General features: G+C 41.8%; 1 protein-coding gene across 1 annotated transcript; it reads left to right on the forward strand.

Moving 5' to 3' along the window:
• Nucleotides 1-4,648: 4,648 nt before the first annotated feature.
• On the forward strand, nt 4,649-21,672 carry gtf3c3 (general transcription factor IIIC, polypeptide 3). The gene is made up of 18 exons (XM_081360837.1): nt 4,649-5,283; nt 5,483-5,582; nt 10,138-10,412; nt 10,499-10,622; nt 11,925-12,116; nt 13,025-13,190; nt 13,423-13,570; nt 14,289-14,421; nt 15,338-15,438; nt 15,905-16,076; nt 16,205-16,407; nt 16,485-16,586; nt 17,840-17,975; nt 18,218-18,443; nt 19,290-19,480; nt 19,684-19,808; nt 21,106-21,258; nt 21,459-21,672. Exons 1-18 carry the CDS (start codon nt 5,197-5,199, stop codon nt 21,579-21,581), a joined length of 2,757 nt encoding a protein of 918 aa, XP_081216963.1. The 5' UTR covers nt 4,649-5,196; the 3' UTR covers nt 21,582-21,672.
• Nucleotides 21,673-21,966: the final 294 nt, after the last annotated feature.

Below are 21,966 nucleotides of genomic sequence, written 5' to 3' on the forward strand. Positions count from 1 at the left end.
TTAGCAACAGCTTTGCTCAGGTCATCATCAAATACAATGGACCAGACACGATTTATTTGTACTGATCTGATGTCAGGAATCAGGCGTTCAATATCCTTCCGAAGGCGTGTGGTGTTGCATTTGATGTTTGGAAATCCAAGATCAGCAATGCGCTTGTCATAGAGGGCTGTCAAGTCAGACATTGCCAGTGATTCCCCTGAGCAACGATAGTCCTCGATGTATTCGAGCAACTCATTGAGGACATGTGCTCTGATGACCTTAGTTGCATTACTTTCAGTTGAGTCACATCCAACAGTTTCTGCTTTTCTATAGAGCCTAGTCAGGCATGCACGATGATAAACAGCATTAATAGCAACCATGTCACCAGCAGCTAGTTCAGCCAATAGATGCCTGTCACCCACCACCTGAGCACATTCTTTCACTTTTCTATCCAAGCCAAGGGTGGCAGCCCTCCTCAGTTCCTTTTTTTTGCCCACTTCACCACAGAAGAGACACAGTTTATCAAATGATTCACATGATGATGTTGAGGGTCTGGGTAAAGCGAGTGTGGTGGACTTGTCACTCGTGCGCCATGTTTTTACTGAACTCACAGACTCTTCATGCTTTTTTCTTTTTCTTGCTCTCTCAACTTTTTGTTTATCAATCGCATTTCTGCAGCTTTTGTGCCACACCATAGGATTTTGAATCATCAGCTGAACTACATCCTGACTACCACCACTCATGTCCACTATAAACTCAGGCAGATCCCCTAATGCCTTCAGCTCCTGGATGTTATCTAAAGCTTCTTTGTAACATGATTGCAATCTTTCAGAATTGTTTCTCAGTTTGAATGATGAAGAGGGATCTATCCATCCATCCATCCATCCATCCATCTTCTTCCGCTTATCCGGGGCCGGGTCGCGGGGGCAGCAGTCTAAGCAGAGATGCCCAGACTTCCCTCTCCCTAGACACTTCCTCCAGCTCTTCCGGGGGGACACCGAGGCGTTCCCAGGCCAGCCGGGAGACATAGTGTCTCCATAGTCTGTCCTAGGTCTTCCCGGGAAGGCGTCCAGGAGGCATCCGGAACAGATGCCCGAGCCACCTCAGCTGACCCCTCTCGATGTGGAGGAGCAGCGGCTCTACTCTGAGCTCCTCCCGAGTGACCGAGCTTCTCACCCTATCTCTAAGAGATCGCCCAGCCACCCTGCGGAGAAAGCTCATTTCGGCCGCCTGTATCTGGGATCTTGTCCTTTCGGTCATGACCCAAAGCTCATGACCATAGGTGAGAATAGGAACGTAGATTGACCGGTAAATCGAGAGCTTCGCCTTGCGGCTCAGCTCTTTCTTCACCATGACAGACCGGTACATTGACCGCATTACTGCAAAAGCTGCACCGATCCGTCTGTCAATCTCCCGTTCCATCCTTCCCTCACTCGTGAACAAAACCCCAAGATACTTAAACTCCTCCACTTGAGGCAGGAACTCTCCACCAACCTGAAGTGGGCAAGCCACCCTTTTCTGGCCTCGGATTTGGAGGTGTTGATTCTCATCCCAGCCGCTTCACACTCGGCTGCAAACCGTCCCAGTGCATGCTGAAGGTCCTGGTTTGATGAGGCCAACACGACAACATCATCTGCAAAGAGCAAAGACGAAATCGTGTTGTCACCAAACCTGACGCCCTCCGGCCCCTGGCTGCGCCTAGAAATTCTGTCCATAAAAATTATGAACAGAACCGGCGACAAAGGGCAGCCCTGCCAGAGTCCAACATGCACCGGGAGTCCCGCAAGCCAACCAGGCCCGATAGGACTCCTTCTTCAGCTTGACGGCATCCCTTACTTCCGGTGTCCACCACCGGGTTCGGGGATTGCCGCCTCGACAGGCACCGGAGACCTTACGGCCACAGCTCCGAGCGGCCGCTTCGACAATGGAGGTGGAGAACATGGTCCACTCGGACTCAATATCTCCAGCCTCCCTCGGGATCCGGTCGAAGCTCCACCGGAGGTGGGAGTTGAAGATCCCTCTGACAGGAGACTCGGTCAAACGTTCCCAGCAGACCCTCACAGTACGCTTGGGTCTGCCGAGTCTGTCCAGCTTCCTCCCCCGCCATCGGATCCAACCCACCACCAGGTGGTGATCAGTTGACAGCTCCACCCCTCTCTTTACCCGAGTGTCCAAGACATACGGCCGCAGGTCAGATGAAACGACCACAAAGTCGATCATCGACCTACGGCCTAGGGTGTCCTGGTGCCACGTGCACTGATGGACACCCTTATGCTTGAACATGGTGTTCGTTATGGACAAACTGTAACTAGCACAGAAGTCCAATAACTGAACACCGCTCGGGTTCAGATCAGGGGGGCCATTCCTCCCAATCACGCCCCTCCAGGTGTCACTGCCACTGCCCACGTGGGCATTGAAGTCCCCCAGTAGAACGACGGAGTCCCCAGTTGGAGCACTTTCCAGCACCCCTCCCAGAGACCCCAAGAAGGCCGGGTACTCTGCACTGCCGTTTGGCCCGTAGGCACACACGACAGTGAAAGACCTATCCCCGACCCGAAGGCGCAGGGAAACGACCCTCTCGTTCACCGGGGTGAACTCCAACACATGGCGGCTGAGCTGGGGGGCTATAAGCAAACCCACACCAGCCCGCCACCTCTCACCATGGGCAACTCCAGAGTGGTGAAGAGTCCATCCTCTCTCGAGGAGTGTGGTTCCAGAGCCCAAGCCGTGCGTAGAGGTGATCCCGACTATCTCTAGTCGGAACCTCTCAACCTCACGCACAATCTCAGGCTCCTTCCCCGCCAGCGAGGTGACGTTCCACGTCCCTAGAGCTAGCTTCCGTGTCCAGGGATCGGGTTGTCGAGGCCCCGCCTTCGACTGCCGCCCGATCCTCTCAGCACTGACCCCCTTACGGTCCCTCCTGCAGGTGGTGAGCCCACGGGAAGGCGGCCCCACGTCGCTCCTTCGGGTTGAGCCCGGCCGGACCCCGTGGGGGGAGGCCCGGCCACCAGGCGCTCGCATACGAGCCCCAACCCCGGGCCTGGCTCCAGGGTGGGGCCCCGGCTGCGCCATACCGTGCGACGTCACGGTCCTCGGTTTAAGAGGGATCTAATGTTTTTTCAATCTTTAGGGCGGACTGACATAGGAAGCATAAACTCCAGTCACGGCATTCCATTATGGCTAATCTGAAAAAAGAAATGAAGTTGCTTTAACATCATAAGAGAGATAATATGAGCATTAACAAGCATTCGCAAAAGTAAAAAAATATCAAATAATGAAGCTAACTAACTAGCTAGCAACATGTAGGCTATGTGCTTGCTTCAATAAAAATGACGCTAACTAGTCACTAGCTAGTTATGATGAAGCTAACTAGTTACTAGCGACCTAGTTATAATGAAGCTAACTAGTTACTAGCTAGCTAGTTACTAGTTATCTAACATTAAAAGCATTTTTCTATTTAATGAGGAAGTCATACGAACCTCAAAGTGTTAACCTGTCACCTCTGACCTTCAACAGCTGTCACAGCTCCTGGTGCATATGGGATGTGTTGTTGCAGGAACTGATTTGCTATAGGCTACTCCTGACTGGTCGAAATCTCATGCTACTTAGGACAAATGTAATGTACAGAAGTAGCTGCACTGCTTAAATACAAAATTAAAGTTTTTGAAGGAAAAGATGAGTAAAGTCGCTCTGATGACACAATTTTTATGTGAAATGTGCATATTTACCCCCAATTGTCATGGTATGGGGAATTTTTTTGTTTTTTTCAACTTGAAACCAATTTTATTGGATTCCTTGACCCCAAAAATGTACACTTTGACACCAAATTTGACATTATAGTGATAACAGAAGCAAAGATATGGGCTCTAGAGTATTTTCGGCGCATTGGCGGCCATTTTTGAAAAAACCTGTTTATTTCTGATACAAAGTGTGATCTCACTTGTGTCTTAGGATAAATTTATTTGTATGACCCTAAGGTACTTCCATACCAAAGACGACCTTTGCATCATGACTTGAAGTCAAAGGCCTATTTTTTGGGCTTAACCTCCCTACTATATGACTTATTTAATCAAACTACCATTCAAATCCAAATACTCGTGCTGCCGTCGCAGAGCGTTAAGCATCTAAGGCCCCGTCCACACTACTGCGTTTTAGTTTAAAAACGGAGACCTTTTGCTACGTTTGCACCTCCCGTCCACACTAAAAAAACGGAGACCCAAAACAGAGAAGTTTAGAAACGCTGCCGACCCGTTTTTCGTTTTGAATCTCCGGAGGGCGTTTTAGTGTGGACGGGTCAAAACGGAGGACTTTAGAAAACGATGACGCAGAGGCTCACGCTCGGCTCTATGATTGGGTGTCATCAGTCATGGAGTACACAGGTAATATTCAGTAAACTTCACCCGCTGGAACAGTTTCTTACAGTAATAAACTGCCGCGTCTCAAATCGGTAAATAGAACCGACGCCTATTTTTCATGCGATACGTTGGAAGCGTTTCCAGGCAAAATAGAATAGGAAAATATGTAATTTTGACACAAATACATATTAATAAATGACATTTTGATGTTTGAAAGCATTTTTTTACAGTCTATGTCTGAAAGTCTCTGTTTACACCGGCACGCGCATGCCCAGTGTTGGTGAATAGTATCAATTCTAATACGGAGCTAAAACGCTGGTGTGGACGGAGATCGTATTCGTTTTAATTCTCCGTTTCTTAACGAAAACGCAGTAGTGTGGACGGGGCCTAAGCGTCTCTCAAAAGCATCAAGGCGTTCGTTAAAACGCACCATGAAGGCGTTCAATGCGGTCTTGACAGAGTCCTGTATCAGTCCGATTATGTGTTGATTGTCTATATTGAGATGTGATAACCGTCTCACGGATTTGAAGGCAGCACTTCAACATCATTTATATCGGGAACCGCATTGTCGGTTCCCCCACCTGCCAAATCCCACTTTAACCACCGTGTATATGTATTTAAAACATACTGAAAAATAAATTTCTCGTAATATACAGTCTCTTTCTTTACCAGTGGCTGACACTTGATGGCGGTGTAGGGCTTTTGGGATCACGTCACCTGTGTTTGTGTTTCACTCACCGTCGAAGAAGAGTTTGAGCTTTCTAATTGGCTGAAAGGCTGAAACGCAGTGACAACAGCGCTCATGCCGTGTTATGATTATACTGTATGACATGAAGCAGTAAACTGAATTATTTTGTCTACAATGTCCGAATTGAACGAGTATTTAGAAGGAAAGATTACTTTCGAGGAGTTTGAGAGGCGGAGAGAGGAAAGAAAAGCAAAGAATAAGGTAACGTTAACTGCTTTTATTCCATTAGTAAATTTGATCCGCTCTCATGTTCACCTTTCAGCTTCTAAATAATACGTGTCTTAATGTACAGTTTATTACAGTGCATATATCCACTAAGCATTCATTTTGGATTGTGATGTGGGCATGCAACATGGTGTTGTTGTAGTAATGTGGAGATGCAGCGCATGTTGTGTTTCAGGAGCAGAATGTGTCGGATGAGGATGAAACTGCTGAACTGGAGGATTCTGCTCCATCCACTTCCAAACTCTGTGCTGGAGCAACACGGAGACGCCAAACAGGTGATATTACACCACAGTACCAGGGTAACAGGGGCATTACACCACAGTACCAGGGTAACAGGGGCATTACACCACAGTACCAGGGTAACAGGGGCATTACACCACAGTACCAGGGTAACAGGGGCATTACACCACAGTACCAGGGTAACACGGGCATTACAGCACAGTACCAGGGTAACAGGGGCATTACAGCACAGTGCCAGGGTAACAGGGGCATTACAGCACAGTGCCAGGGTAACAGGGGCATTACAGCACAGTACCAGGGCAACAGGGGCATTACATCACAGTACCAGGGTAACAGGGGCATTGCAGCACAGTACCAGGGTAACCGGGGCATTACATCACAGTACCAGGGTAACAGGGGCATTGCAGCACAGTACCAGGGTAACCGGGGCATTACATCACAGTACCAGGGCAACAGGGGCATTACATCACAGTACCAGGGTAACAGGGGCATTACAGCACAGTGCCAGGGTAACAGGGGCATTACAGCACAGTACCAGGGTAACAGGGGCATTGCAGCACAGTACCAGGGTAACCGGGGCATTGCAGCACAGTACCAGGGTAACCGGGGCATTACATCACAGTACCAGGGCAACAGGGGCATTGCAGCACAGTACCAGGGTAACCGGGGCATTACATCACAGTACCAGGGCAACAGGGGCATTACATCACAGTACCAGGGTAACAGGGGCATTACAGCACAGTACCAGGGTAACAGGGGCATTGCAGCACAGTACCAGGGTAACCGGGGCATTGCAGCACAGTACCAGGGTAACCGGGGCATTACATCACAGTACCAGGGTAACAGGGGCATTGCAGCACAGTACCAGGGTAACCGGGGCATTACATCACAGTACCAGGGCAACAGGGGCATTACATCACAGTACCAGGGTAACAGGGGCATTGCACCACACTACCAGGGTAACAGGGGCATTACACCACACTACCAGGGTAACAGGGGCATTACATCACAGTACCAGGGTAACAGGGGCATTACATCACAGTACCAGGGTAACAGGGGCATTGCAGCACAGTACCAGGGTAACAGGGGCATTGCAGCTCAATACCAGGGTAACAGGAGAATTGTAGCACAGTACCAGGGTAACAGGGGCATTGCAGCACAGTACCAGGGTAACCGGGGCATTACATCACAGTACCAGGGTAACAGGGGCATTGCACCACACTACCATGGTAACAGGGGCATTGCACCACACTACCAGGGTAACAGGGGCATTACATCACAGTACCAGGGTAACAGGGGCATTGCACCACACTACCAGGGTAACAGGGGCATTACACCACACTACCAGGGTAACAGGAGCATTACATCACAGTACCAGGGTAACAGGGGCATTACATCACAGTACCAGGGTAACAGGGGCATTGCAGCACAGTACCAGGGTAACGGGCATTACATCACAGTACCAGGGTAACCGGGGCATTACATCACAGTACCAGGGCAACAGGGGCATTACATCACAGTACCAGGGTAACAGGGGCATTGCACCACACTACCAGGGTAACAGGGGCATTACACCACACTACCAGGGTAACAGGGGCATTACATCACAGTACCAGGGTAACAGGGGCATTACATCACAGTACCAGGGTAACAGGGGCATTGCAGCACAGTACCAGGGGAACAGGGGCATTGCAGCTCAATACCAGGGTAACAGGAGCATTGCAGCACAGTACCAGGGTAACAGGGGCATTACAGCACAGTACCAGGGTAACCGGGGCATTACATCACAGTACCAGGGTAACAGGGGCATTGCACCACACTACCATGGTAACAGGGGCAGTGCACCACACTACCAGGGTAACAGGGGCATTGCACCACACTACCAGGGTAACAGGGGCATTACATCACAGTACCAGGGTAACAGGGGCATTGCACCACACTACCAGGGTAACAGGGGCATTACACCACACTACCAGGGTAACAGGGGCATTACATCACAGTACCAGGGTAACAGGGGCATTACATCACAGTACCAGGGTAACAGGGGCGTTGCAGCACAGTACCAGGGTAACAGGGGCATTACATCACAGTACCAGGGTAACCGGGGCATTACATCACAGTACCAGGGCAACAGGGGCATTACATCACAGTACCAGGGTAACAGGGGCATTGCACCACACTACCAGGGTAACAGGGGCATTACACCACACTACCAGGGTAACAGGGGCATTACATCACAGTACCAGGGTAACAGGGGCATTACATCACAGTACCAGGGTAACAGGGGCATTGCAGCACAGTACCAGGGTAACAGGGGCATTACATCACAGTACCAGGGTAACCGGGGCATTACATCACAGTACCAGGGTAACCGGGGCATTACATCACAGTACCAGGGCAACAGGGGCATTACATCACAGTACCAGGGTAACAGGGGCATTGCACCACACTACCAGGGTAACAGGGGCATTACACCACACTACCAGGGTAACAGGGGCATTACATCACAGTACCAGGGTAACAGGGGCATTACATCACAGTACCAGGGTAACAGGGGCATTGCAGCACAGTACCAGGGTAACAGGGGCATTACATCACAGTACCAGGGTAACCGGGGCATTACATCACAGTACCAGGGCAACAGGGGCATTACATCACAGTACCAGGGTAACAGGGGCATTGCACCACACTACCAGGGTAACAGGGGCATTACACCACACTACCAGGGTAACAGGGGCATTACATCACAGTACCAGGGTAACAGGGGCATTACATCACAGTACCAGGGTAACAGGGGCATTGCAGCACAGTACCAGGGTAACAGGGGCATTGCAGCTCAATACCAGGGTAACAGGAGCATTGCAGCACAGTACCAGGGTAACAGGGGCATTACAGCACAGTACCAGGGTAACCGGGGCATTACATCACAGTACCAGGGTAACAGGGGCATTGCACCACACTACCATGGTAACAGGGGCAGTGCACCACACTACCAGGGTAACAGGGGCATTACATCACAGTACCAGGGTAACAGGGGCATTACATCACAGTACCAGGGTAACAGGGGCATTGCAGCACAGTACCAGGGTAACAGGGGCATTGCAGCTCAATACCAGGGTAACAGGGGCATTGCACCACACTACCATGGTAACAGGGGCAGTGCACCACACTACCAGGGTAACAGGGGCATTGCACCACACTACCAGGGTAACAGGGGCATTACATCACAGTACCAGGGTAACAGGGGCATTGCAGCACAGTAGCAGCACAGTACCAGGGTAACACGGGCATTACAGCACAGTACCAGGGTAACAGGGGCAACACTACAGGGGAAAGGGGTACAAATGATATTGACATTTTTATGAAACCTCACCTGTTTTTCCTGTCATTACAATGGGCCAGTTACATAAACAACATAGCAATTTGTTAAGACTGTGTCCGAACTAATTACTAGCAGTTATAATTTGTTGCTTTTGTTGAAATTTTACATGCACTATATATATATATACACTACTGTGCAAAAGTTTGGGGTCAGTAAGAATTTTTATTTTATTTTTTTGGGGAAAGAAATAAAATAAATCAATACTTTTATTCATCAAGGATGAGTTAAACTGATCAAAAGTTACAGTAAAGACATTTATAATGTTAGAAAATATTCTATTTTAAATAAATGCTGTTCTTTTGAACTTCCTATTTATCAAAGAATTTTGAAGAAAAAATTGTACACAACTGTTTTCAACATTGATAATAATAATGAATGTTTCTTGGACATCAAATCATCATATTAGAATGATTTCTGAAGGATCATGTGACACTGAAGACTGGAGTAATGATGCTGAAAATTCAGCTTTGATCACAGGAATAAATTACAGTTTAAAATATATTAAAATAGAAAACAGTAATTTTAAATTGTCATAATATTTCACAATATTACTGTTTTTTTAATTGTTTTTTATCAAATAAATGCAGCCTTGGTGAGCAGAAGATACTTCTTTTAAAAACATTAAAAAACCTTACTGACCCCAAACTTTTGAACAGTAGTATATACTGTATATATATATATATATATATATATATATATATATATATATATATATATATATATATATATATATATATATATATATATATATATATATATATATATATATATTGTTTTTAAAAGAGGATTTTCTAATATATTTGGATACATTGAGAGGGATGAAAAGTTCCAAAGACTAAAATATAAATTATATAAAAAAACCTTACTCCCCTACTTTTCATTTTCTTTTAATTAATTTAGTTATTTACTGTTTTACCCACTTATTGTTTAGTATGTTGTGTTGAATGTGATTTGAAAATTCAATGTAATCTCAGTCTTTGCTTGTAAATCTTTCAATTATGACTGCCTTTCTGTTAATGTTTAACAAGTATATTAATTAAAACAAATTAAATAGGGTAATTAATTAGTCATACTTTTCAGATAATATTATTTTGTTTTTATATCCTTGTATAGCAAACGTATGGAGCATTTGAATGAGGCATGTGGGGATCAATATTCAGTGTGAGAGCATCACATCACAAGCTGTGTTTTGTGTGCTGTCTTGACAGAGACAACAGAGGAAGGAGTCAGTCCATCTGTTCAGAGAGCCTTTGCCTCCATGATGGGAGACGGGCTGGAGGAATGTGTGGATGAGGATGAAGAGGATGAAGATGGAAAGATGGAGTGGAGCGTTATTGGAGAAGAGGACGGCGACGACGATGATGATGATGCTGAAGATGAAGAAGAAGATGACGAAGAGGACAATGATGGCAATGAAGTCACACCCGGAGACGTGTTCGCCTTAGAAATGGAGCTGAACCGTGAGAATAAGAAGATGATGAAGGTCAGTAGATCATTAGACATCACTGTTATTGATCATGATACATTTTCAGTTTATTTCTAAGCACACTGGTCTCGTTATTTGTTTAGGAGAGACGTCCCCGCAGTAAGTTACCACGGGCTCTCAGGGGACTCATGGGAGAGGCCAACATCCGCTACGCTAGAGGAGACAAGGAGGATGCCATCCTGATGTGCATGGAGATCATTCGCCAAGGTGGGTTTTTGTTGTTGGTTAATTGCGGTGTGAAATGCCTTGGTGTATTGGTGCCACAAACAGAGCCTAATAAGGGGAGAAGTTCCACTCTCAGTAAACTTCCGGCTTCTGAACTGGTTGCAGTTCCACTCTGGCTCCATATGAGGGCGCTCACAGGACGAGTGCAGAATGAATGGAGGTCAATGGCGCTATACACATCAAAATCCACTTTTCTCAGGATATAATTTTTTGTCTAGTAATTTGAATGTTGTTTTCGAAAGGAGATGCAAAGAAATTACACATTGCTGGGTGTTAGATTTTTTAGAGTCACTTATATGCTTTAAAAAGTCTTTTAAAATGTCAATGACGTCATACACATCGTACGACCAGAGATACTGCTTTACGGCAATCCTTCAGTCACTTTGGTGCATTCGCGCTCTGCACTTTCTTTTCTCTTGAGGCATCGACAACACAGCTGACACAGGTAAATACACATGCTAGAAGAGTTTTTGTTTTGTTTGTTTCTGGTCCCTCTTCGGATGACACGATGCCATCAAGCGGTATCTCTGGTCGCAATCAGTCCTTCACTGACCAATCAGCGTTCATTAGCAGAATGCTAGCGTGTTATGGGCAACAACAACTCAACCTGTAAGAAATCGAAAGGACATAAGTACTCGTTCATTCAACTTTCGACCTATAACCCATGTTGAACTTGCAAAACCTACAATCAAATCTGAGATTTCACAATGGCAATCGGGTGAAAGAGACGCTGTCTAGCCCCATTGACTCCCATTCATTCTGCACTCATGGGCGATCGCCCCTAGTGGAACTCTGGTGGAACTACAACCAAAATTCAGTACAATAGGACTTAATAGGGAGTGGCCAGGCTCTCCGTAGACGGGCTCTGGCCACGGTGTTTAAAAGTCGTACGAATATCATACCTGTGTGACGTATATCAGAGTGAAACGGCTTCTCGAACAAGAAAAAAATGGAAGGCGGGGCTTGATTTTATCCATGGGGAATTGATTGGATGATTGTGGTTTGCTATTGGTCGATCTCATGTGAGTGACAGGTTGTCCCGCCCTCATACCTGTAAACACATCATCAGAGAAGAGAAGAGATGTCACTGCAAGAGGGAGAGGGAGTTATTTTGGTTTAAGATGATGAGGGCATCTGAAAAAAAAATGATGTGTACGCATTTACAATAAACACTGCACTATATACCATAGAAAATAAATCAATTTTGATTTAATGGCGACTTTAATTGTAGTTGTGCCTGCATATTAATCCGAGAATAAACCTCGTCTCTTCCACGTCTCTCAGCTCCTGTGGCATACGAGCCGTTCTCCACGCTGGCTATGATCTACGAGGATCAGGGGGACATGGAGAAAGCGCTTCAGTTCGGACTGATCGCCGCTCACCTGAACCCCAGTGACTGTGAAGAGTGGGTCAAGCTGGCGGACATGTCCCTGGAGCAGGACAACATCAAACAAGCCATCATCTGCTACACTAAAGGTCTGTACACACACAGTAGAAACACAACCATTCAAAAATGTGGGATCGGTAAGCTTTTTAAATGTTTCTTATGGTCACCAAGGCTGCATTTATTTGAGCAAAAACATTAATAATGTGGAATATTATAACTAAAATTATAATATTAATATAATAATTTTAATCTATTTAAAATGTTATTTATTCCTGTGATTTATTCATCATTACTCCAGTCTTTAGTGTCACATGATCCTTCAGAAATCATTCTAAAATGCTGATTTACTAGTAATATCAATGTTGAAAACAGTTATGCTGCTTATGGAAACCATAATTTTCAAGATTCTTTGATGAATAGAAAGTTCAGAAGAACAGCATTTATTTGAAATGTAAATCTTTTGCACCATTATAAATGTCTTTACTGTCACTTTTGATCAATTCAGTGTATCCTTGCTGAATAAGAGTTAATTTCTTAACTCTTAAAATCTTACTGACCCCAAACATTTAAACAACTTTTAAACTAATTAATTATATTGATATATATTAGTATTTTTTTAGTTTTTACAATTTTAAAAACTATTTTATTAGTATTTTATTCATATTCCTCAATTTATTGATTCATTCATTTTTGGATATAATTTTAAATATATAGATTTATTTAGAAAATGAATATTATAATTATCATTTTTTATAATCATTGTTAATTTGTTCTTGTTCAAATAAAAAATCTTGTTGTAAATCTGTCTCTATTGACCTCTTAGAGATTAAAAAATGTTTGGTTTGGATTGTAAGACAAAAAGTGAGAGGAAGTGTGTCGCTTCCAATCCGCATTATCACTGAACTGTCAGTTACTGTACCTTACTATAAATCAGCAGATGTTTGTTTACTGAGATGCCTTTGTGAAATGTGTCTAAAGCATGCTGTTGTGTTCCCAGCTATTAAATACGACCCCAGTAATGTTCAGTACCTGTGGGAGCGCTCCAGTCTGTATGAGCAGGTCGGGGAGCACAAGCAAGCCATGGACGGGTATCGCCGAATCCTCAGCCTGCTGCCGCCATCCGACGGAGAACAGTTCATGCAGCTCTCACGAGACATGGCAAAGTACGGTGGCCACATATATTCTGAATCTTATGTTGACCAAGGTTTTTTGCATTATACCCTTAATATTTAAACACTACTACTGCTTCTGCACCTTTATGACTTCACATATGTAAGAGGACTCTTGTATTTTAAGTTTATATATAAATGTAGATATGAGTGCATGGTTGTGTCATCAATGCCATGCCCATTTCTGAATGCCACACAGTTTGAACTGTGCATGTATTTATTTCAGGAGTTACTATGAGAGCAGTGAGTTGCCTTCTGCTATAGGGGTCATGGAGGAAGCTCTGGACAGACATCCTGAACTAGTCTCACATGAGTGTGTCAACATGGCTTCTGAACTCTTCATAGCCAACCATCAACATGACAAAGCTCTAGAGGTGAGACCAGATGAAGACTAGCAGGATGATCAGTGGCCAATAACAAAATATATAGAGCAGAACAGAGTGCCAGTTGGCCGATTTAACAGCGTTATATAGAAATGCATGTCATACACACACACACACACTCACCGGCCACTTTGGACCCCTTTTTAACTTCAGAACTGCCTTAATTCTTCATGGCGTAGATTCAACAAGGTGCTGGAAGCATTCCTCAGAGATTTTGGTCCATATTGTCATGATAGCATCACACAGTTGCTGCAGATTTGTCGGCTGCACATCTGTGATGTGACTCTCTCGTTCCACCACATCCGGAATATGCTTTATTTAACTGAGATCTGGTGACTGTGGAGGCCATTTGAGTTTAGTGAACTCATTGTCATGTTTGAGATGATTTGAGTGTTGTGACATGGCGTGTTATCCTGCTGGAAGTCATCAGAACATGAGAACATGGGATGGACGTGATCAGCAGCAATACTCAGATCGGCTGTGGAGTTTAAATGATGCTTGATTGGTACTAAGGGGTCCAAAGTGTGCCAAGAAAAATCCAACACACCATTACACCACCAGCAGCCTGAACCACTGATACAAGACAAGATGGATCCATGCTTTCATATTGTTTACGCTTAATTCTGGTAATAGATTAAGAGTTTTTTTGACTCCCCTTTCCTCTGTTGTATTCATGTTTATTTAAGTGCTAAAATGCATGTGTCTGCAGGCCCTGGTGAAGTTTTGTGGCATCGTTCTGAAAAGACAAGAGAAGGAGGAAACGGAGACAGAGACTGATGACCAGACGCCTGCACAAGATACAGAAGGAGAAGAGAAGAAAGAAAACTCAGAGGAGGAAAAAGGTGAGACAAAAGATGATTGTTCTGGCATAAGGTGTTTTGTATGGAAGCTTGTTTCCGCCACAAAATAAAATATTTTAAAAGATAATTGCGACTTTTTATCTCACAATTGTGAGTTTACATCTCGCAATTCTGGATTTATTTCTCAGAATTGCAAGATATAAAGTCAGAATTGCGTGAAATAAAGTCGCAATTACGTGTTATAAAGTCAGAATTCTGACTTTTTTTTCTCGCAATTGCGACTATATCACACAATTCTGACTTTATAACACATAACTGCGAGTTTATATCTCGCAATTCTGACATCTTTTCTCAGAATTGTGAGATATAAACTCACAATTGTGAGATATAAAGTCCAATTCTAAGGAAAAAAAAGACTGACTTTTTTTTTGTACCTCAGAATAGTTTATATCTCACAATTCTGACTTTATAACACGCAATTGCGACTTTATATAATGCAATTCTGACTTTATATCTCCCAATTGCGACTTTATTTCTCAGAATTGCGACTTTATTTCTCAGAATTGCGACTTTATATCTCGCAATTGCGACTTTATTTCTCAGAATTGCGACTTTATTTCTCACAATTCAGACTTCATATCCTCTCAATTGTGAGAAAAAAAGTCAGAATTGTGAGATAAAAAGTCGCAATTATTATTATTATTTATTATTCAGTGGCGGAAATAAGCTTCCATTGTTTTGCTGTACCACAGAGGTGTCTAAATATATAATAGTAATAATAATAAAAATGTTTCCTGCAATTAAATGTACTGAAAGGCATCTTTTCATGGTGTACTGTATATATTCTGTGCTGTCTTTGCAGTGCAGAGTTTAGTTTGGTAGGACTTGGCTGATGATAATATTGTTAATCAGAGAAGAGCATTATGAACATATCGCTAACATGTTTTTAAATGCATAGGGAAAATCTTAGAGGTGGTGATTCCTGATGATGTTCCCGTCGACATCAGGGTGAAGATGATGGTGTGCCTCATCCACCAGCAAGTCTTCAAACCTCTGGATGTAAGTAGATTCCTACACATACACAAGCTCTCATTTGTATCACTGTAGCTGTATGACAGATACTTCCTATCTTAATTCTTGACTTCTCTGAATTTTTTTCTATCATACAGCCCCTGATTTTGCTTTATTACTGTTGAAAATACTGCTAATATTGTTGGTTTCTGATTATTTTCCACATATTTAAGTCGCCTTGCATTAGAAGTGTCTGTAGTTTTTTTTTAGACATGTTTTCTCCGAGACGTTTATGAAAGTACATTATCTGCAAAGCATTGCCTTCCACTTTAAGCATCATATTTGTGTTTAATATGTGTTCATTTTACATTCATAAACAAAATGTCATTTTAACATTCAAAAGGGATCATTTTAACTTATTGCAAATGAGCGAACACTCAAGAATCTTCCAAATGAAAGCGTGCTGATAGAATAAACGTGTTTGATTTTCTGGCCTGTGACCTTGTGTCTGCAGCCCATGTTGACGTCTCTGATGGAGCAGAGCCCGGAGGAGCTGGGTGATTTGTATTTGGACGTGGCGGAGGCTTTTATGGAAGAGGGCGAGTATAACTCTGCCCTGCCTCTGCTGTCCGCCCTCGTCTGCTCGGAGAGATACAACCTGGCGGTCGTTTGGCTCCGACACGCAGGTTACACACCTTTTTTGGCGCACTAAATTTGGAAAAGCAATGAAAAAAGTTTGCTGTTATTACAGTAAAATGTATATTTCTGGTCAAGAACTGCCTACTTAAACCGCAAATGATTTACTTGTTTGCAGAGTGTCTGAAGGCACTTGGTCATTTGGAGGTTGCGGTGAAGAGCTACAGTAAGGTTGTTGAAATGGCTCCATTGCATCTAGACGCCCGTCTGGCACTATCCACCCTCCAGCAGCAGCTGGGCCGACCCAACATGGCCCTCGAGGCCCTGGAGCCCATGTATGATGCCGAAACCCTTGCACAGGACTCTTCTGCTGCCCAGCAGGTGTGTGCACTGCATATCATAGTCCTCTGTTTAAATGCGAAGTGCTTGTGTATAATTATGTGTGTGATGTTTTTCAGGAGCTGAAGCTGTTGTTGCATCGCTCGACTCTCCTTCATGCTCAAGGACGCACTGATGATTACATTGATACTGTATTGACCATGCTGTCCATGCTACTGAAGGTCAGATTTTGTGCTCAATGTGTGATAGTGATATGAAGACAGCTGTGTGGACAATATGATACAGTATATTGATAGATTTACACAAAATACCTGAAATTGCAATATATTACTGTTCAAATGTTTGGGCTCACTTTTTTGAAAAGTCTCTTATGCCCACCAAGGCTGCATTTATTTGATCCGTAAAAACAGTAATATTGTGAAATAATGATAACAATTCTAAATAAGTGTTTTCTATTTGAATAGATCCTGTGATGCAAAGCTGAATTTTCAGCATCATTACTCTCTAGATCCTTCAGAAATCATTCTAATATGCTGATTTTTCTATTATTTCTATTTCTATTATTATTATTATTATGTTATTTTATAACATTCAAAAGAACAGCATTTATTTGAAATAAAAAATCTTCTGTAACATTATACGTGTCTTTACTGTCATAAAAGTTTACTCGCTGAATAAAAGTATACATTTTTGAACGGTAGTGTATTTTACATAGTATTTATCGCACCATACTCGCTGTATCTGATTAATCCACACCGTTATCAGTCTATTTGTAGCCACCATGCTCTAGATACATTGTCTATTTATCTTATTATCTGATTAATCAGACTATTTTTCATTAATTAGCATACATCAAATTGAATTGAGGAATTCATTGGCTATAAACCTATATTGCCAGATTCAGTTTTATATAGGCAGATTAATCTGTGACCACCATGCTTTCTCATAAACAACTGACATATACAGTTGAAACAGTGTTATTTTAGTATTGATTGTTATAACATTGATATGCTATTATAGTTTCTGGTAATGTTTTGAATTAGATTTTATTTTTATATTTCTGTTTTCAATTTAATTTGAATTAGTTATAGTAATTTTGTTGTGTTTTTATCATTTTTTTATTACTTTTTCCTTTTATAATGTCTAAATAGTTTTTTTTAAATTTTAGTTATTTTAGTACTTCAACTAAAACTAAACGAAAATGAGAAATGATGCCTTAGCAACTATCTGAAATAAAATAAGTTTAATTTTATTTAATTTTATTTCAAGTATGAAAATGCTTCTTTTATAGTTTTAGTTCTGGTAAAAAGTTTATTATTTTACTTGTATTGAATCAGCCTATATCAGTCTATAGTCGATTACCCGTCTAATATGACCATATCACTCAACCACTAGTAGTTCATTCTGACTTCCTGTCTGCAGGTTTATGAGACTTGATATTTTACACATTGTTGTGCTTTCTTGTTTTGTGAAGGTGGCGATGGTGAGGGCTCAGGTGTGTGTCGTCTCTGATACGTCCTCCGGTGTCAAACATCTGAAGCTTATAAAAGTGTCACGCAACAAACTGAAGGAGATTGATGACCAAGAGGCAGCTTATCTGGATGTGACGGGTAAAGCACATCACATGGAACCGTGCCGTTAAACTGCTGTCCTAGGACTTTAAGATCACACAATGAATTGAATGATCAATAATATTTGCATACTTCAACCCAGCCCAGTCGATTGAAACTAAACCAGCTCTTCTTTTAAGTCAACAAGCCTTTGTAAACTTGCATCAAAATGTAATGACTGGCGCCTCTTCATTCGACCTTTTCCAAGTCTTCTTAGGTTTAACAGTGTCTTTCTCTCTAAGGTAAGACAAGCGTCCTCTCTCGAGACGACTGGTGGAAGCTGTTACTGCGCTGCTTGGCTGTGCTGTGTGAGTTGAAGCGCTTTGCTGAGGCCGAGTTATTAGTCGACTCCACTTTAGAGTACTACTCCTTCTACGACGACCGCGTCAAGCGCAAAGAGCTCGAATACCTCGGCCTGTCCGCCGCCTTCCTCGACCACAACTTCCGCAAGGCTTATGACTATATAAGGTCAGTCAGTTGGATATTAAGTCTGTCTACATGAACATCCTAAATAAAATTCTAGACGTTTCTAAAATTCTACGTTTCTATCCTTGTTTGTTTGTTTATGCGGTATTTTGGCTAATATGATTTATTGTTATACTATGCCATGTTTAAAACACAGCATCACAATTTTCCACTAATTTTCACTTGTTTTGGTGGGAAATGCAGTTTTCTGTGATTTTTAACATGTTGTTATTATTTATTCTGTGTTTATAAAAACTGATTAAATTGATAAATATCTTACACATTTAATCAGTTTTTGTTTGTTTATGCAGTATTTTGGCTAATTAAATTTATCGTTTTTAAAATACATGCTTAAAACACAGAATGCTGCATTATCCACCAAAATTTTATTCTTTTGGTAGTAAATATGGGATTCTGTGTTTTATACATGATACTCTCTGTTTTTAAAAACTATATATATTGAGTTTTTCTTATTATTTATTTTATATTTAATCCTCTTTTAAAGACTCAGAAACAGAAAGACAAAAGAATACAGAATTTCCAGTTTTAAACACAGATTCCTGCATTTTTCACATATATAAATACAATTTTAGTGGAAAATGTGGTATTCTGTATTTTGAACAATATAAAACTATGATCATAATAGCCAAAATATTGCATAAAGAAACACACAAGGGGAGGAATGTGTAAAACTCAAGATAAACTGGTTCTTCTTGAGGAACAGAGGGTGGAAAATAAAATGGGTGAATTTTTTATTTTTTTTTTATTGAGAAGTGGCTTTAGTGATCATTTGTGCTTCTTTCTCAGTAGAGAACTTTAAGTACTGTAAATATACCCCATCTATTGCAGGTTGATGTTAATGGACAATGTGGAACGGACTCAGCTGTGGAACGTGTTTAATCAGGTTACCCTGCACTCTCAGGATGCCAGACATCATCGTTTCTGTCTGCGTCTCATGCTCAAGCACCCCGATAACCATGCGCTCTACCTTCTCAATGGACACACCTCGCTGGTTTCTGGGACTTTCAAACATGCACTCGGTATGGTTTAGACATTGAACCATTTCCTATGGCACAATTCTGGTGTTTATTCCTAGGTTCTGTTCATGAGTGGGTCACACCTTGTTTATTTAGATTTTCTGTGCATAAGTGGCATTATTGGTGGAACCTGCACTATTAAAATTAGTTTTGTAATTATAATTATTATTATGATTGTTTTATTCTACTTTCTCTTCTCTGAGTAGGTCAGTACATGCAGGCCTTCAGAAACCAGCAAGACCATCCCCTTCATAGTTTGGTTGTAGGTCTCACGTTCTTCCATATGGCCTGTCAGAGGTTCGTCATGAAAAGGCATCCTCTCGTTATACAGGTACAGCATGATGTGTATTTTTTCTAAATTAGCCACTTTTGAGTGTTTAAAGTTGCTGAAATTTCCCCTCTGGTCGGCTTTCTAGAACATGCTAGAAAAAAGTATGTTTTGCATTATGACAATTAAAATTCTATATATTATATTATTTATAAATGTTAAATGATTTAGCATTAAATTTTTTATGTAATATTCATACATTTTCATTTATTGCGTAATAAAATTTTAGAAAGCATTGTATTACAGATTTATATATTTATTTAAGTCCCAGACTTGCTGCAGTAATGAGAATTTGTAGGACAAATGTACTTAACTGTCATGAAAATAATGACAATACCTCACAATGGTCTTAAAATTTTAGGGCGTGTTCACACTTTACATGTTTAGTTTGATTAAAACGAACCCTGGTGAGATTGCTCTGTTAGTGCGGTTCATTTGAATAAGTGTGAACGTCTGAACCCTGGTGCGCATCAAACAAGTGAACCGAGACCGAGTCTCAGTCCGCTTCCAAACGAACTCTGGTGCGGATCAAATGAAATATGAACGCAACACAGACCAAAGACATGTAAACGAACCAAAAACAGGCCATGATGTCACAAGATGTGACTCTGAAAAGGACACAGTGCTCAAGCATACCTGTTTTTTCTTGTCATAGTCGTGATGTTGCCCATCACAGTTCAGTACAGGCATCAGAACCGCGTCTCCTCGCTGCAGATCTTTGTTTGTGTGTGTCTTTGTTCGTGTGTGTGACGTAGGGATTCCTGCCGCTGTTTTGACTCCTTTACACATTTTATAAGCTCTTCACGAGTTCTCATCTGGTCAAAATACCATCATATGTAGCTTCGCACATACAACAAGCGCATTTAGCCCAAAACACAGCATTGTTTCAGATGTTCGGTAAGTTTCATCGCGAAATATACATTAATACAATATACGTAACATAATAAAAAAGTTGTGAGCATATCCCCATAGCCTTTAGATTCGGTATCTTTAGGTTCGGTGTTAAAATGCCAATGTGAACGCTAAGCGGATCAAAAACGAAAGGTTTTTTATTTATTTATTTATTTATTTTGTCTGGTTCAATCGAACCAAGTGAACTGAACACACCCTTAATTATGCAAAAGTTAGTATATGTTTTTTTTTTTTTTTTGGCATTTTGGAGTATTTTCAATTTAGGAATAGTAGTAATAATAGTAAATTAAAAAAATGCAGTAGTCATTTTAAAACCGTAGATGTCATTCAGACGTCCCTAATTTGATGAGTGATCTGCATAGATAACCCTATTTTGGTTGTTCCTCAGGGTTTCTCATTCCTGTGGCGCTATGTGGATCTCAGGGGTCATTGTCAAGAGTCTTTGTATAATCTTGGCCGGGCTTTACACCAGCTCGGACTCAGTCATTTAGCCATTCACTACTACGAGAAAGCCCTCACCCTCCCCCCACTCAAACTGGAGGTAAGACGCTTTCAGTTTAATATCTGTGTGATCCACTATACATGCATAAATCATCACAGAAATATCCCAGATTCTCAAAACATAGTAAACAAGACACACATTCAAAGGCTCTATGCTGTAAATATGTATATTTATCTATGCATTAATAGGCTGTTTAAAATGCTTTGTGAAATGCAAATGATTTCTCTTGTCATTTCAAGGGGATTGATGATGATCAAGTGGATTTGAGAAGAGAGATTGCCTACAACTTATCCCTGATTTACCAGTCCAGTGGTAATAAGGAGATGGCCCGACATGTCATCTATACTTACTGTATTGTCTGACTCAGTGAGCCTTTTACAGTTGCTTCCTTAAATTTATAAAATATACTATATTTTTTACTATATTTTCTTTTCAATAAACTAATTTATAATATTCATGCAGTGTTTGATTTTGAGTTGTGTATTTGTTTGGGTGTAGAATGAGTTATATATATATATATATAAAAAATGCATGTATATGTAAATTACAATACAATTATCAGCTTAGTCAATTTTTTATGAAGCCCCGAAGCCTATTTGCAGTTCATTACGTTGTCTTATATTTTAGCAGAATTTTATAGCCAAAGTCTGAGCATTTATGTGCATTTTGGTAGCAGGTATACAAAGGTAAGCATTATATAGAAATCCCTAATATGTTTAATTCTTCTTCACACTTTTCTAAAGTTAA

This window comes from Scardinius erythrophthalmus (genome assembly GCF_964197995.2).
Source record: "Scardinius erythrophthalmus genome assembly, chromosome: 3".
NCBI classification, from domain to species: Eukaryota; Metazoa; Chordata; class Actinopteri; order Cypriniformes; family Leuciscidae; genus Scardinius; species Scardinius erythrophthalmus.